Below are 16,989 nucleotides of genomic sequence, written 5' to 3'. Positions count from 1 at the left end.
AATAGTTGATTATGGATATAGAAAGCCATCATTAAGATTACGGCATCACCGTGCCGTTCATTCACGGCTTCCGAAGGATGCATTAATCTTCCATGAGATGAGATTAGTGCATGAATGTTCATCCTGTCGTGGGATGGAGAGGAGATCCATCAGTCTTTTTTCTCATTTAGGGCTCGTTCAACCCCGATAACCCCTATTCCCCTAGTGTTGTGAAGTTCATGCTTCTTATACTAAGATATCATCATCATCATCACAACTTTATAAAGTAGACTTGAAATGTGGCAAAATTTAGTACACTATTGCAAAGGTCAAATAAAAAAGACATGGGATTCTTTTAGAGCTTCAACAAAGTTGCCAAGTTGAAGATTCCTTCATCACTCAACCAGAAGATTTGTCCTCCATTTTGCTGTTCCTGTTACTTTCCTTTCCTTTTCTCTTTCCCTTCCTTTTATTTGGCTTTCGGTTTAGGTCAATATTTAAGCATGCCCCATATTTATGTTTATTAATAATTCAATATACATATTAAAATATTTAATTGGTTCAAAATCAGAATAATAAGACAGTAGGGTGTACTGCTCCCTTTGTCAAAAATGGGATTTGCCCAAATCAATCCCCTAGGATTCAGCTCTATTCTATTTATGTAAGATCAAAACTAAACCAGTTAGACATGACCCAAAAGAAGTAGAGCTCTAGTCTATAGCTTAATCTTAATCTTAAGTGCCCAAAACAAGAAGCATATATAGTTAGGAATTTTTTTTAAAACTGAGAAAGCATAGAAGACTACCTTTATCTTTAGGCCATCCCTTGTCCAGAAAGGTAGCATCAGGATCAAATGTTGGCACATACTACTGAGCTGTCAGCATAAGCATATATTACAAAGTTGAGCCACAACTGCTGATGGGCAAGTAGCGTAAACTATGTTCACCATTTGTCTGTTCCATCTGCAGCAGATGAAACCACAAATTGCATCTCTACCACTGTCTACAGCGACAATCCCAGAGCCAATGGTGATCCATCATGACTCCTTTTTCTGAACACAGAATAGAATATGTTGCAAAGACAACATATGTCACATGCTTGTCCCCCAAAAGCCAGGCTTTTGGAATAGCCGAATGGATGTTTCTATCCAAAGTCCAAACTTCATTTGATTGAGATGGGCTGGACCAGGCAACTTGATTGGGCCTGAGCTGATCTCAATCAAAAAATACTCAAGCCCACATCAGTACCATGACCATCTATAGATCAGCCAGAATTTTTCAGGCTGAATCCGGGCCCACATTTGTTCAATACTTGGGGTCGATGATTGGTTAAAATTATGTCCATCTGGGATCATCTACGCGGATCACCAGTACCACCAAATGACAATGTTAACCGACCAATAAATAAAACTTTTTAACTTCCACCATAAAACAAAAAACAAAAAAAAAAAAAAAAAAAATCAGAAAGCAGTTACAGATATCGTAGAGAGTGCAAAGCATCCAACGGATGAAATCTTTCTGCCCCAGACAGAGAGAACGTGGGGAAAGAGACGTGGCCGTGTTAATGGCAAATTTTCACATTTTAAAAGCAAATTCGCCACTACACTTATTCTCCCACTTTTGACCAAATACAGCAAAATTCTTCCTTCCCTGCTGTTATTAAGTCTTTACTTCAGTTACTTCCCACGCAATTCACTTCTTTATTCTTTGCCTTCCCCAATTTTTTGTTTTCTCAGCAAGTAATTAATACTCAATACGCCCAGGGCACAATACCATTTCAATCAGGAACCATGGATATCTTGGTCATTTTCCAAAATGAATGGATCAAACTGAACCTCAAATTAACCCATTTTTTATTTCCAATTGAATTACCGAAATATCCTATGCTACTGATTCCCTAGTGATAAAGAGCCCAAGCAACGAGTAAAAAATGGGGGGGGGGGGGGGGGGGGGGAGGGTGATCATAGTCAAAAAGGTCATGTATATGAGCTCAAAGCCTACAACTGAGAATCGCTTAGGTTTCAATAGCTCTGCATTTTGCCAAAGAAGAACAAGGAAATAAGCAGAAGAAAATAAAATAAGAAGAACCAAAAGAAGAAGACTGAAAAGCAAACTTTGGACTTACGATGACAAGAATACCCTTGCCTTTCAGTTAACTTTAATAATAAACTCCTTCCTATAGGTAATACAATAACTACCTCTATATTCCTTGTTTTTAGGATAGAAGTAATAATGCAGAAAGCAGAAATTATTTTCAACAATAATAAGTAGAAGCATAAGAAAAAAAAATATTCCAAGACAAAGGTCATTCTGGGCATTAGAGACATTTTCATTGTTAATAAAGTTTGGTGCCAGTCCCGCCTTTTGTTTTCACAAGCCAACAAAGCCATCTATGGAACAGAGACGCAATAGAAATAACCAAGGCCCTCGTGGTTTCATTCTCCTCCTACAGCAGCAGCAGCCAACATGATCTCCCTGTTAGATGTTTACCATGTCTTGGCTGCTACAATCCCTTTGTACTTTGCCATGATCTTAGCCTACGTATCTTTAAAATGGTGGAAGCTCTTCTCAGCAGATCAATGCTCTGGCATTAACAAGTTTGTAGCAAAATTCTCTATCCCGCTCCTCTCCTTCAGTGTGATCTCTGCCAACAATCCCTACCAGATGGACCTGAAACTCATATTGGCAGATGGCCTCCAGAAACTGCTTGCCTTCCTTCTATTGGTAATTCTTGCCAAAATTAGCTCCAGGGGACACACAGATTGGATTATAACTGGTTTGTCTTTGTCAACTTTACCCAACACCTTGATTGTGGGAATTCCATTGTTGAGAGCCATGTACGGGAATAAAGCATCGGCACTTCTCTCCCAGATAGTTGTCATGCAGAGTTTGGTCTGGTACAATCTATTGCTGTTTCTATTTGAGTTTAGAGCTGCTGAGACAGCCTCTGAAACTCCTTCCTTAGAAGTCACAGGTAGGTCGTCTTTCAGATTTGTATTTTCAGAGGACTATGGTTCTGAATATTATTAAATTGACTACAAGTTTTCATTCATCCTCACCTTCCCCAAATAACAGCCACTGACATTATCTTACTTGGAATATCAATACTTGGTTGAGTTGACTCAATCCTTTATGGTTACAGCAATCATCTAACCGGGTTGAATTTGTGCAGGGATCCCCTATCTGGGACCCTGCAAATATGGATCTCACACCATTCCATGTTTGCATCCATATAATGCATATATCAATTTACTACTGTGCTCATGATATATCCAAGGATCACAACATATATGCTTCAAAAAACTTGTTATAATATCAACAGACATGTCTATGTATTATTAGATATTTATGCACTCAGCCATAACCCCTAAACTATTGCTATTATATAATGTGCATTTCACAACTTTTCTATTTGTATTAGCTTTCAGGTGATCTGCTTTGACTTATTCCAGATACTTGGTACTTTGTCTGTTTTTAAGGGGAACTGGAGGCCCCACAGGAAGCACAACCAAAAGCGGTAGGTGAGGAAGCAAAGGCCAGAACCCTGAGAAAAATGAACACCAAGCTTATTCTCATGACTGTGGGGAGGAAGCTCGTGAGGAATCCCAACACTCATGCAACTTTGATTGGTCTTATTTGGGCAGTCATCAGTTTTAGGTGAGGTTGCAGGAGAAACATTCAAGATGTCGCTCTTTCGTAATCCTTCTGGTTCCATTTAAAGCTAGCAAGTGATCAAAGTGATAGCATTAAACTTGTTGCAGGTGGAGAGTTAAACTGCCGCTAATTGTTAACAACTCAATATCAATATTGTCAGATGGAGGACTTGGCATGGCTATGTTCAGCTTAGGTGAGAACCAGGCACTAGATAGTACTTAAGATTGTGAAAGAAATGTCAAATACAGAAGTTTGTTTCTAATTTTTCATTTTGTGATACCTATAGGTCTTTTCATGGCCTCACAGCCTAGCATAATTGCGTGTGGAACTAGGAAGGCAGCCTTAGCCATGGGAATCAAGTTCCTGGTAGGACCTGCCCTAATGGTAGTCTCCTCCTATGCTATTGGATTGAAAAGCATATTGTTTAAGGTGGCAATTGTACAGGTGTATAGTTTTTATAACCCATTTCTTTTTTCTATCTACTTATCTGCAATTCATTACCTAGATCAAGATAGGAGGCTAAATAATGCGCCTTGTAATGCAGGCAGCTCTTCCTCAAGGAATTGTTCCATTCGTGTTTGCTAAAGAGTATAATGTACATCCAGACATATTGAGCACTGGGTAATCAATGTTTCTATAAATGGTCTAAACCTTAATATAATGCTCAATTGGGTCCTAATATCAGCTTTTCTTCTGGTTGTAGGGTTATCTTTGGCATGCTTATTGCGCTTCCAATAGCTTTGGCCTACTACTTCCTGCTAGGGTTGTAAATGGATGTGTGTCTTCATGCAACAAACAAGAATCCAGAACCATGATAAAGGTCACAAGGGCTCAAGATGGATTGGGAAATAATATTTATTCTATTCAACCTCCTTTGAAATGTAATAAGAACTTACACCAAGAGCAAATGCAATCACTATGTAAGACTGAATTCACAACTTTATCTGTTGTCATAATACAAGACCTAATTATAACACAATTCATGTAATGGAATGTACTCACTATTTAATCCTTTCAAAATTTTGGCAATAGTGGTAAACCAAAGGTGCAAGTCCATTTTAATCATTTTTCTTTTCCATTTTCATTTACTATCCATAATCAGTACCTAGTTATGATCAAATTCTAGTAATGCAAAGGTGAAAAAATTACTTAGATAGGCAACTCATATGTTAGTGCTAAAACAAAACCCTTCTTACAGAAGAAGCATTCAACAGGAATAAGATATGGTCATCTTATAGTAGAAACTATTATCATAGTTTGCAACTCCATTTAAGTTTTTACTTTTTTTTTTTTTTTTGAGAAAAAAAAAAGTAAAACTCTATTTAAGTTTTACTCCCTTCTTCTGGAACTTTCTCGCCCACTGATTGCCAATAACCATTATTACCCCGATATCATTAAATGCTTAATAATGCCACTTTTACCATATGATGGCCCATTATGTTGTTTAATCATCATCATCTACGCTTTGTCCCAATTATATGGGTCAGCTACACGAATCCTGTTTTGCCATTTTGTTCTGTTAAGTGTCCTTCCATTGTTAAATTATGAGCCCTTAAATCATTCCTTACTACCCCAACCCAAAAGCAATTGACTCAAAAAGTAACATCTTTTCACATAGATATCTGCTCTAATATTTCTAAGGCACAGTAAAAGAATTATGGAGATATTATATAGGGATACCAATATCCTTGAAAGAATCCGATACAACAAATTTAAATGTTTCTTATTAAAATGGATAAAAGAAATGTCATTTCAATCTTCCCAAAGATTTTTACAGCGAGCTACAAGGTATTTGTCATATAAACAAAACAATGATAAAATTTATATCATTCTGTCAGTAATAATAACAAATTTACATTGTCAACCATTTTTTTAATGGTCTAATCATTTTTTTACCAACTATTGTGTTTTGTTCTTTATGCTCATTCTCATTCTATTGTGTTTTATGGAAATTGAATTCAGTGAGGACTTTTTTTTTTTGGTAGAAAAATTCAGAAAGGATGGAGAGAAGAAAATTACAAAAGTTCCACAGGGAAGCTAGCTGTCCAAACCTCACATGGAAAATGTGGTAGATGGGGATGAATTTCCCTTTTGATGTTCAGTCTTAACAAGTTATATGTCCAAGTACCACATTCTTCTTTTCCTCCCTCAACTCCATGGTCTCTGTGTATCACTGCCTGAAAAGAAGTCTAACAAATTCAGAGCATGACCACTTGAATATTCACAGATGAGAGGAATGAAGCAGTAAGATAAAGCTTGAAAGACAGACTGCTGGAATTGAAAAGTTCCCCATTCTATACTTCTATTCAGCTCATCAATTTCAATCTGTAAAATAAATCATTAAAAAATAAAACAATAAGGAACCATCTAGAAAAAAGTTAATCACCAAAATATGAGAATATTTTTCTCCTTCAATTTACATTTGTAAACATGTTTTTCTTTCCACTTATTGGATATGGAATGAAGGTGAATATATGTAATTCTCACATTATTCATATGTGCATTAACCTAAGTACTTCCCTCCATCTAGGTGTTTTACAGCATCCAAAGGGAAGACCTTGGAGATTAAATATTAAGAAAAACAGAGAATGTATAAAAAATATAGCAAAGCACAAGCATTATGAATAAGACGAGCATCAAACAGAAGAACTAGGATCCCATTAAAAACTATTTGAATTTATAGATTTTCAAGCTCTATGAGGTTAGGGAGGACACAGTATACATCTCAATCCTTTAGACTTGGCCAAATCATCAAATATAATGCTAATCTCCTTCAGTACCCCACTCAAAACAGTGTCATCCAATGACGTTGGTAGAGCTTTCAATAAGTAGCAAGAAGAGTCTTCATGAGATAGACCTTCCAAGTCAAACAAAAAGATCCATGACTTCTGCCTTAGTCAAGTAGCCCTGATCAATAGGACCACCGCCAAACCAACAGTCAAAGTGTTATGGTTTTTCTTCTTCCTATCTGTGCAGTAGAAGCATTCAGACAATGATGTCTCACCCGTTTGATGCCCAAAGACCAACTCAACATGGCAATATACAAACACTACTTAAAATAAAAGCAAATATATCTCCCCTTTGAGATAGTAACAATAAATTTCCTTGATAGTAAAGAGAGATATGCACATAAAAGGATGTCCTATGATATACAATATATGCACTAAAAACTACATCTATTACATACTTAACTAAAAGTAATGTGTCAAGCCAAGCCATTTAAACCTTTAGGAGTGCAACATTTCACCACACTTCTGCAGCCAACATCCCAGTGGCTCTCACGCTGGCAATGGGTAGTCCTTTCCCTTTGGTGTCTCTCACTCTGTTCCAGGTAGCAATTCTTTTCCTAGGTATCCGTTTCCATGATTCAAACTCCATACATGGGGTAGGCTCTGATACCAATTGTTATGCAAGGTTTAAAATGTTGATGTCGGTGGAAATGTTGGTCATCCAAATATAAGAAACATGTCGGAAATGTCAGAAATATCGTATGGAAATATTGTAAAAATTATAGACATGGTGGAAACATTGTAAAATATGCAAAATATAGAATGATATTTTATGAAGTGATATAAGAAGCAATAGGCACACCTTTTTAAATTATTATCTTGTTCCAAATCACTAAACAAAGCTAAGAAACTAAGGTTATAGACAAAAGAATATGTTCTAAAGTTGCCCTGTAAACCATTCAGAGCTTCATGATAGAATGAGTTAAAGCAAAATTTGAACTCATAGAAAATGTACATGGTTGTAATAGATCAACCAAATAATCTACTACACAAACAAAAAACTAATATTTAACTTCATGTTTGAAATGAATATTGAGCTAGCTCGAAGGTGTTACCATGTAAGTTAGGTGGACAACAACTTGTTACTTCGCATGTTTACAATATTGTCACCAACTTATGTTATAATACTATCTCTTGTACTCCACATAGTACTACTGGTAGTGTTCACTAGGGGATGTGTCGATTCTAGTAAAACTTCATGTCATTACCCATGGAAGTGGAAATGGAAATATGTTGTGGAAACTATCTCTTGTACTCCACATAATTCTGGTAGTGTTCATTGGGGAAATGTCGATTCCAATAAAATTTCGTGTCACTACCTATGGAAATGGAAATATGTCGTGGAAATATTAGGGAAATTAGGGACATTTTAAGCCATGTTGTTATGTTCTAAACCAAATATGCTAAAAGCCCTAGGACTATTGGAACATGTCAAGCCAATCCATTTAAACTTTAAAAAAGTAACAGCATCCCCAATTGAATACTTAATTTGGCATGCTATCAGTACACACAAATGTCCTTTTCCACCTCCAATGTTACAAAACTATCAGTTATCACATTAACATGTCCAATCTCTGGTAGTCAATCTATTTTTAACTTACACTAAGGACAATTATTGAAATCTCATAGAGGTAATGGATGAGATTCCATAGATGGCCAAGGAGGAGAGATGTAATGTCTTGGAAACCAGACTTTGATGAGGAGAAACAAGACCTTGACCTTAGTAGAGTTGGCATCTCCAATAGGATGGGTAATTAGAAACTAATAATTCTTTCATCCTTTCACTCACATTAATGGAAATTCCTGCAACTCGGGTCGGCCTGGGGTTACCTGAGGATCTTCCATAAAATTATAACCTCACATGGATGGGTAAGACTTCAGAACTACCACAAGGCTCCTTTGTCAATGACTAAATTCCTTGGATGTCGGTAATGTACCCAAAATCCTCATCATATAATATGTGATTCAACTCAAAATCTTTTTTTTTTTTTTGTTCAAAGTTCAAAGAACACATTCCATATCATCTATATCATCCATGCCTTATCACAACTATATGGGGTTGGCTACATGAGCCCTATTTCACCAATCCACTGTATTTAAAGTCATATCCATTGTTAAATTATTACTGCTTAAATCATTTCTTACTACTTCTAGCCCCTTCAATGTGTGATAAATCACTTGTTCTAACTGGTACAGTTGGTGGTCTTCTATGCACATGCCCAAACCATCTTAGTCTACTCTCTCTCATTTCATCACCTAAGGAAGCTACTCATATGTTCCTACAGATAACTTCGTTCCAAATCCTATCCTTTCTAATTTTTCCACTCATCCATCTTAGAATTCACATTTCTACAACATTCATTGTCTAGACATTTTGTTTCTTGACAGCTCAATACTTCACTCCATACATCATAGCTGGCCAAACAACTATCATTTTCTGAATAGTTATGTCATTTGAAGCCATGTCATTAAATAAAAAAAATTGTATGATTGATGGAAATCGCTTATTTCAGCAGATTATATATACTGGAAATGAACTAGGCCAACAATGTATTAGAACATTTGGGAGGACAAGATGACAAGATGCAAAAGTTCTTAATGACATAATCATATAAAGATGGAGGAGCCTCAAACTATCATTGACACAATCATTATACGGGTAGCACATTGGGATTTCTTGCTAAGATGACAAATTTTGGTTAATAATGCCATAAAAAGAAAGTCACAACAGCAGGTTTCCCTCACCATGGTACTATGAAACTAATATTTGATGCATGTTCTATGGGAAATTGGGGGCCATCAGTATGAATGGAGATTTGGGTCTTATAGAGACATTAGCGATGATATACTATTGATCTTCTCAGGACGAAAAGGGCAAAGGAGAGTCACTGAGAGCAGAGATATCATAACTTGTTCAAGGACTAGTGTGTTTTGCCTCAGGTTGGAAAGGATTGCAAGTTGAAGGATGCTCTCAGGTTGTTGTGGTAGAGTAGATGCTATCTCACTGAAGGGCTCCGAGCTCCACGATAGCTTAGAAGCTTTATTAGAGAGGCCAAATCCTTGGATTCGAGAATAAACAGCTCGTTCAGGTGGACCCTAAGATCTTCTATTCAGGGATAATCGTAATTCTCTCTCTCTCTCTCTCTCTCTCTCTCTCTCTCTCTCTCTCTCTCTCTCTCTCTTTGTATTGTTGTCTGATAAACTGTTTGTGTCCCTTTCCCCAACTCTTGGCTTAAAAGTTTCGCTTTTGTCCCCTTCGTTTGTTGTCTCCACTGACATTTGTGCTAAGAGCCTCTAATACGCTAGCCCTTTAACCAGATTATTGTTGTTTTCCCAACTCTGTACAATCAAACATCCCTACGCTTTCCCCACAATTTAACTGCTCACTCTCATAAATACATTTAAATCTAGTAGCTTTCTATCAATTCAACTATTTACTAATTACTATAGTTGATCAAAGAGAATAAAAGATTACTGTTCTATAATGAAATTTTACAAGTCAACTCAATAAAGGAAAAAGAAAAAAAAAAAAAAAAACAAATTCCTGATTTCGTGTCCTTTCTACTTCTCAGTCACTCAAACACCAAATGATTCATAACCATTGAAATAGATCTGTGACGAATACAATGTGTATCAAAGGCGAGTTTTTAAGGGAAAGAACATTAGAGGCGATTATAAGAAATATGATACGACCCTTTTTTATTTCGTTTTTCCCTTAAAAAAGCACAGGTAGAATAAAAGAGACGTACCTACTTGCAGACGAGAGAGCAATGAAGAACAACGACACAATCAGACTGCGCTAAGGTACGAGGCCCGAATGTGAATCATAAGTTTTCCTTTCTGTCTTTTCGAGGTAGTGGATAATGGGAATTGCAGATTTGATTTTGATCTTCTCCCTTTCCAATTTCTGTGTTTTTAGCTCCTCTCACGTCTCATCCCCCTTCGCCGGCAACACCCCTGGACCGTCCACCTTCAGTTTCACCCGGAACCAATAACGAGATGAATCTGATCATAAACCTGAATCACCGGAAGGGCTTTGACCAATCAAATTACCTGTGTTCCCGGTATCATACTCGAACCCATGGATGAGATTCATTACATATATTCGAATATTCGAATTAAAAATCAAAGCCCAAAATTTTGTGCGATGGGCCTATTCCCGACCCAACCCTGAATTATCCAATATAAGAGAAAAGAGAAAAGTCTGATACATCGAAACTTTGCGCCATTTTCTATTTACCAAAATGAAGAAATTCAATCAATCGGACAAGTAGGCTCCATCTCACTCGATCGGACGGTGTGCATTTTCCAGAAAATAGGATGCCGAATTTTTAGGGTTTTCTTTTTAATTTCCCCATCTCTAATCTCATGATCGGTTTGCTTCTTGTCTGACGACCAAGTAGGCTCCCTGTTTTTTTTTTTTTTTTTTCCATTTTTTCCATCTCTCTCCGTTTCTCTGTTTAATCTCTCTTCGATCGCCGAGAAGATGGTGAAGGGTCCCGGACTCTATTCCGACATCGGCAAAAAGGCCAGAGGTGCACATCTGTTCTCTACGTTTCTCATTTATTTTCTGCTTCTAGTCTGTTTTCTATTTTCCATTCTCAAAAATTTTCGCATCTTATTTTGGCTGCAGATCTTCTTTACAAAGATTACCAGAACGACCACAAATTCACACTGACTACTTTCACTTCCGCTGGAGTTGTACGTTGGTTTAATGGATTAACAAAACTAAGATTTCTTTATTCAATTTTATTATCCATTCTAATTTATATGGTCGGATGATTGATCCATTCAACTTATTCATTTCTCCAATTAATATGCTCCGGAAATGAAATTCGGTCTGAGGTTGATAACTTGCGCAGAATTGCAAATTTATATTGCCATTTTTTCCCTTGCTTGTATGTCCTTTCAAATAAGATTTCTATATTTCACGGTTTCTACTCTGTATTTTTCTAATGTTTGTCTCGAGCATTGATATGAATTTTTTAATCGTCACCTTTAATGGATCAATAAAGTTACACATCTTGTTGTTAATTTTTTCTCTGCGTAAGTTTTTTTCCCTGTATTTCCGCTTGATATATTCTAGAGAATGCTGTTTTTGTTGCTTTTGCAACATATAGCAATGCCTGTTCCATATATGAGGGATTTTCTGGTAGGATTTTGGTTCGCGCTAAACATTGTGTTTCTACGTGTCAGTTTCAAAAGATTCAAGGAAGTCACGTGGATGTGATTGTTAAAGGAATAAAGGATGTTTCGCTTTTTTACTATTCTCTTGTTTCTATAATATCATTTGTCATTTTCTTGTTATGCTTAGGCTGGGATAGAGGAATTTTTGTTTTTATTAGTGAATGATCCAATCATTAGACGCTGAGGGTTGTTGTTTGCAAAGCTTGGTAAAAGAACTTTTGCTTCCTCCTCCACCTTCCTTGGTTGTGATTTTGAGTCAGAGAAACTGTTCAGGAACTGTTAAGTTCTTTCTTTCTTTTTCTCTTGCACATAATTCTTAATTTTATGTCAAGTTTTAGAATTATAAATTATTAGATGCCAAATGACAATTTGCAAATCAAAAAGCCTGAGTTTATTATTATTTATTTATGACCTCACTTTTTCTGTTTTTCATCTGCAATGCTCATGGTTGAGTAGCTGTAATGTGAACTTGGTTATGTGTTTGATGGTTGAGAAGAACTATACTTTGCTCTCGTGTCTCTCTCTTATTTGTTTATTTTTAGAGAGTGGTCGTCTATGGTTTTAATGCAAATAACTGATTAGTAGATCTTTCATCATTATTTGCTCCACTTGTGCCTTTTTAAACATGATAAGTTTTCGTTATGTGCTTTGTTTGGAGTTAGATTTATTACAGAGGGGAGACCTACAAATCCTGATGATAGTGCTTAAAATAGATTAATTGATTTCCACTATATAACATACATTTGTACATTGCTATCCTGGAAATACAATCTCTGTTTATTTTGTTTAGTGAAGAAACTACCCTGTTTTTTGTCTTATGTTCTGTGGCCTACCTTTTTTGTCACGTATATGTACTTTATTTTGTTCATGTGGTCACTATATTCCTTTTTGTTATTCACATTGTAGGCTATTACTTCAACGGGACTAAAGAAAGGGGAGTTGTTTTTGGCTGATGTCAATACTCAACTGAAGAACAAGAACATCACAACTGATGTCAAAGTGGATACTAATTCCAATGTAATCCAGTTAAGCATTTCTTAATTAAATTCTTTTATAAGTTGTTGTTCATTCATATCCATCATTGTTAATTGTATGATTACATATCCATAATCTGCTTGATATGTAGATGATGCACACCTTCTGGAACAAACTTTAATTTGGGAACATGGAATAAAGTATGCAACTATGCTGCTTTTTGAGTCTATAGTTTATACTGCTTTTTTCATATTCTTTTGAAAATTAAAGTTAATGAGCGGTCGATTTTGCTTATACTTTTACCACTTGGTGGATGTGGATCCCCTTTATGCTTTCACATAGTGGATGTGGATCCCCCTTAAAGGTGGTAGTTATTATGTCCATGCCCAAATAGTTCAGGCCGTACCAGTGAAACTAAATCTTGACTTGTGCTGAGGTAATTCCATAGACTCTTAAAAAAATTGAAGTAATTTGTATCAATAAAAAAGCATCGAAATAATTAGTATTAAGATCTCAGGTTGAAAACTAGGTCATCGCTGAAGGAAAGTAATTTTTTGCGGAAATTACTATAAGTTCTACTGCTCTTTTTTCTGTTGTCCCGTACATCAATGAAAAATTTTATCACTGGTTTTTCATTAACTCTTTTAATATCAAAGATGCAACTCTCAATTTATATTAAGGCAATTATTTTCTTTGATGTGCCATGTCATATCAACAGCACATTGGAACCCAATTAGTAATTGAGTTGTAATTTTTTACAATAATTAATCTGATGATTTAACTTAGTTTTTCCTTTTTTTCTCATGATAATATTGCCAGGTTTTTACAACCATTACTGTTAATGAACCTGCACCTGGACTCAAAACTATCGTTAGCTTTGCTGTTCCTGATCAAAAGTCAGGCAAGGTGAGGAATTATTTATCCTTTAATTATTAGCTCTTGTATCAGCCTTTCTAGGCAACACTTATATACTCTTTCACTTCAAGGTACAGTTAACAGACAAGTTATGATGTTTTGGCCTTACATGGATTTGGGCCTATTTTCTTTCACATTTTTTTGACAAGTACAGAATGCTAAACAAAAGTTGCAATCTATTTTGTAGCTCCGTTGTATCTGACAGTGGCACACAATAGTGTATACTGCAAATTTGTAATATTTAACTACTATTCATATTTAATGCATTTGAGGCTGCAGTGTGATGTAAATTTGAAGTTTGGTGGTTATTAAACAGGCGGAACTGCAGTACTTGCATGACCATGCAGGCATCAGCACGAGCATTGGGTTAACTGCAAGCCCAATAGTTAACTTCTCAGGTGTGGTTGGAACAAGTGCTGCCTCCATCGGGACTGACCTTTCCTTTGACACCTCAACTGGAAAATTCGTTAAATACAATGCTGGGTTAAGCTTTTCCAATGCTGATCTCATTGCTTCTTTGACCTTGTGAGCTTTCTCCTTTTCTATCTTCATTTTGCCTCTCCTTCTGGCTACTCGGTTGAAACTTGTTTTAAGAAAGGTGGAACCCCAATGCTTTTCTGGGTATGGCAAAACTGAAATTATAGTCCTCTCTGGTGCATTAACTGTATTTGAATACAATGTGGTTTGTGTCCACTGGAAACAAACCAACCAATCCTAATTGTGAAATGACTCATGCTGTTTTTTGTCACATGGCATGAGGAAAACCGCTTCTTGTTTCTTGAAATTGTTTGTCCTTGATAGAATGATGTTGAGCGTAAAATCTTGGCATTTCTGCAACCTGATATGGAATGTGAAATCACAGGACATATGGTCTATGTTCGTTCTGATCCAGTGATGATTAGAAACAGAACGAATGCGTGAATAAAATACTGAATGTTATGTATTCCAATAAACATATGTTTTCTAGCTGTGACTGATTTGTATCATTTGGTTATCCAGGAATGATAAAGGTGATAAACTGACTGCTTCCTACTATCACACGGTTAGCCCTCTTACGAATACAGCTGTTGGTGCGGAGATGACTCATATCTTCTCGAGCAAAGAGAACACTCTCACAATTGGAACACAGCATGCATTGGACCCCTTGACCATGGTGAAGGCTCGGCTGAATAGCTATGGAAAGGCTAGCGCACTCATCCAGCATGAGTGGCGGCCCAAGTCATTGTTCACCATATCCGGAGAAGTGGACACCCGGGCCATTGAAAAGAGTGCAAAAGTTGGACTGGCCTTAGCTCTGAAGCCTTAGAGGGATCGATCCTTTTGTAGAGGGAATGGAGGGGTTAAGAAGAAAGGCTCCCATCGCACCAACCATGACCATGGTGGAAAGCAATAAAAGGTAGGCAGGAATACCAGAGCAACGTGGGTCTTCGCCGCCAGCCCAAGTTTGTTTTTCTTCGAGGCTTTGTTTTTGCTTATTCGGTGGCCACGGGTTGTATAAATAATTCTAGCCAGGTGGCATTAATTCTGTATTCTTCCATCTCCCCATGGGCCATGGCTATGGAGTATATATAGCCAGATGTTTTACTTTGAATTTTGCGTCATGCTTATTTATATGCTACTTTCACCCGATTTTGAAAGAATCACAACTGTGTAAGGAACTTGGCACATAGCGTTTAGCAAGATTTGTTGTACTTGCAGTACATGCATGCCCGGCCTGCCACTTTAGCAATTGGTTCGCAGTCAGTATCAGAATTCTCTGGAATCAGAATCGGAATGGTCTATGGAATCAGCAGGAATAGGATTTCATTCTCAAAGGAGGGGCAGGGAATGATCATTCTTTCAAGTGGAGAATGCCATTTCAGCAGGAATGGGAATGGGATTCTAATTTGATCCAATCAAACAGTTAGAATCAGAATAGTTCATTTTGATTCTAATTATAAACCCCTATTCCCATGAACCAAATGGGGTCTAAGATACATCCAATCAAAAGAAAAAAAAAACTTATCGATGGTGATTTTTTTTTTTTAGGGTTCTAGGAAATTATTTCAAAAAAAAATTATTATAATGGAATTATTTCATCAGTCTGCCGGTAGGATTGTGAGAACCAACCCTTTGTTTGCCACTTGCTTGGAAAATGGAGCGAAAGCATTGCAGTTCTCTCATTACATGTATTGGCCGATATGTGTCGTATCAAGAGCACCTAATACACCCCTACAAAGAGTGTATTAGGGTTCTGATCGGTTCAGGGGGTGAAAGAGCCTTAAACCGGCCCCCCTGAATCGGTTTTGAAAAAAAAAATAAGTAAAACAAAGTACCAATATTGTATGATGCGCCCCTACCAGCATATTGAGCGTATCAATATTTAGAACCCAAAACATTCATCTATATGACTTCATCTCCGGTCGAGGGCCCTTATTGGGATAAAACAAAGCAGAGAGGCTTGCCAAACCCGTAGCGATGCAGGATTTTGTGTACCATATGATCGATCTATTGAGGATTCTTGCCATTGAGTATTGATCGTGCTGATTTTATGAAGTCGAGTGGTTAAAAAAGAATTTGGAATGATTTTGTTTCTCGAAAGATAAAAAATTTAGAATGATTAAAATCTAATATGTAGATTCCTTTGAGTCAATCATCCCAATTTCAATGTACATCTTTTTTATTAGGGTAAATCTATGATGTGGGAAAGATATGGTATGAAAAGAGTTTTGACCAATCAAAACCCATTCATGAATTTTGATATAAAAAAAACCCTTATTTGCTACCATGTTTATGATTCTTTCCACTTTATCGATTAATTATTTTAGGTAATTAATAAATATTTTATTTATACAAAATATATATATATAATTAAAATATTATATATATATATATATATATATATATATATATATATAACATTACATAAAATATCTAAATATTTTACATACATATAAATTAAATAATCATTCAAATTTAGATATTTATAAAATTGAATCAAGTCATCTCCGAATTCTATTCGATTATGTTGAATTTCAAATTCAAAATCAGATTTTCAAATGCGATTGACACCCTACTCGCAAAAATCTATGTTGTTTAATGCCATCCACAAAGCTTTGGTGTTTTCACGACCATAGCCGCTAACCCAATCTGCAAAATAAAGCTAATCAAACAATCCTACAATTGCAGTCGAAAACATTTCTCATAGATCTTACTGGATTCGAGTGCCATTCCCTACATTGATGAGGCCACAAAGCCCCAATGAGATGAATGACCTAAGGTGAAAAAAGGCTTGGTTAACATGATGGTGATTGACATGCTATGGTCCAACCAAAATGCATGGACCAGTATGCTAATTACTAGTGTTTAGGAAACCAAACCGTACCAGACCGGCTGATCAGACCAATTGAATAGACCAAGACCCTAACCAACTTGGTGATACCCCAATAATCGCATTTTCTAGAAAACCAGTTAACTAGCCAGTTTAACTAAAAAGCCAATAATTGTATTTA

At 36.4% G+C, this 16,989-nt stretch overlaps 2 protein-coding genes and 1 long non-coding RNA gene across 6 annotated transcripts; 2 read left to right on the top strand and 1 right to left on the bottom strand.

Moving 5' to 3' along the window:
• The first annotated feature begins 2,087 nt into the window (after positions 1-2,087).
• On the top strand, positions 2,088-4,652 carry PIN8 (Auxin efflux carrier family protein). The gene is made up of 6 exons (XM_088986524.1): positions 2,088-2,952; positions 3,458-3,635; positions 3,740-3,825; positions 3,919-4,076; positions 4,177-4,253; positions 4,336-4,652. Exons 1-6 carry the CDS (start codon positions 2,445-2,447, stop codon positions 4,400-4,402), a joined length of 1,074 nt encoding a protein of 357 aa, XP_088842650.1. The 5' UTR covers positions 2,088-2,444; the 3' UTR covers positions 4,403-4,652.
• Positions 4,653-5,279: 627 nt separating this feature from the next.
• On the bottom strand, positions 5,280-10,463 carry LOC148854152 (uncharacterized). Of its 4 annotated transcripts, none has more exons than XR_016113348.1 (3): positions 10,171-10,341; positions 6,858-7,024; positions 5,280-5,809 (listed from the first exon to the last, which is right to left on the bottom strand). It is a non-coding gene; the product is annotated as an uncharacterized LOC148854152 (long non-coding RNA). The 4 variants fall into 4 exon arrangements; XR_016113347.1 differs by having other exon boundaries at positions 5,335-5,957; positions 6,820-7,024; positions 10,171-10,463; XR_016113346.1 differs by having other exon boundaries at positions 5,335-5,957; positions 6,825-7,024; positions 10,171-10,463.
• A 34-nt stretch (positions 10,464-10,497) lies between these two features.
• Positions 10,498-15,138, top strand: LOC148854151 (mitochondrial outer membrane protein porin of 36 kDa). Its single transcript, XM_088986525.1, has 6 exons — positions 10,498-10,956; positions 11,055-11,122; positions 12,515-12,625; positions 13,403-13,489; positions 13,815-14,023; positions 14,498-15,138. Exons 1-6 carry the CDS (start codon positions 10,908-10,910, stop codon positions 14,802-14,804), a joined length of 831 nt encoding a protein of 276 aa, XP_088842651.1. The 5' UTR covers positions 10,498-10,907; the 3' UTR covers positions 14,805-15,138.
• Positions 15,139-16,989: the final 1,851 nt, after the last annotated feature.

This window comes from Nelumbo lutea, chromosome 4, assembly GCF_056320005.1.
Source record: "Nelumbo lutea isolate HS-2025 chromosome 4, American lotus-T2T, whole genome shotgun sequence".
NCBI lineage: Eukaryota > Viridiplantae > Streptophyta > Magnoliopsida > Proteales > Nelumbonaceae > Nelumbo > Nelumbo lutea.
The sequence above is the reverse complement of the archived record's forward strand: the minus strand, read 5'-3'. Positions and strand labels throughout refer to the sequence as shown.

Bases quoted from the DNA above. Each gene is read 5' to 3' on its own strand.
- LOC148854151 (XM_088986525.1), top strand. From the start codon at position 10,908: ATGGTGAAGGGTCCCGGACTCTATTCCGACATCGGCAAAAAGGCCAGA. The intron at 11,123-12,514 runs GTACGTTGGTTT...TTCACATTGTAG, and splicing joins CTTTCACTTCCGCTGGAGTT to GCTATTACTTCAACGGGACT. The intron at 12,626-13,402 runs GTAATCCAGTTA...TAATATTGCCAG, and splicing joins AAGTGGATACTAATTCCAAT to GTTTTTACAACCATTACTGT.
- PIN8 (XM_088986524.1), top strand. From the start codon at position 2,445: ATGATCTCCCTGTTAGATGTTTACCATGTCTTGGCTGCTACAATCCCT. The intron at 4,077-4,176 runs GTGTATAGTTTT...CTTGTAATGCAG, and splicing joins TTAAGGTGGCAATTGTACAG to GCAGCTCTTCCTCAAGGAAT. The intron at 4,254-4,335 runs GTAATCAATGTT...TTCTGGTTGTAG, and splicing joins CCAGACATATTGAGCACTGG to GGTTATCTTTGGCATGCTTA.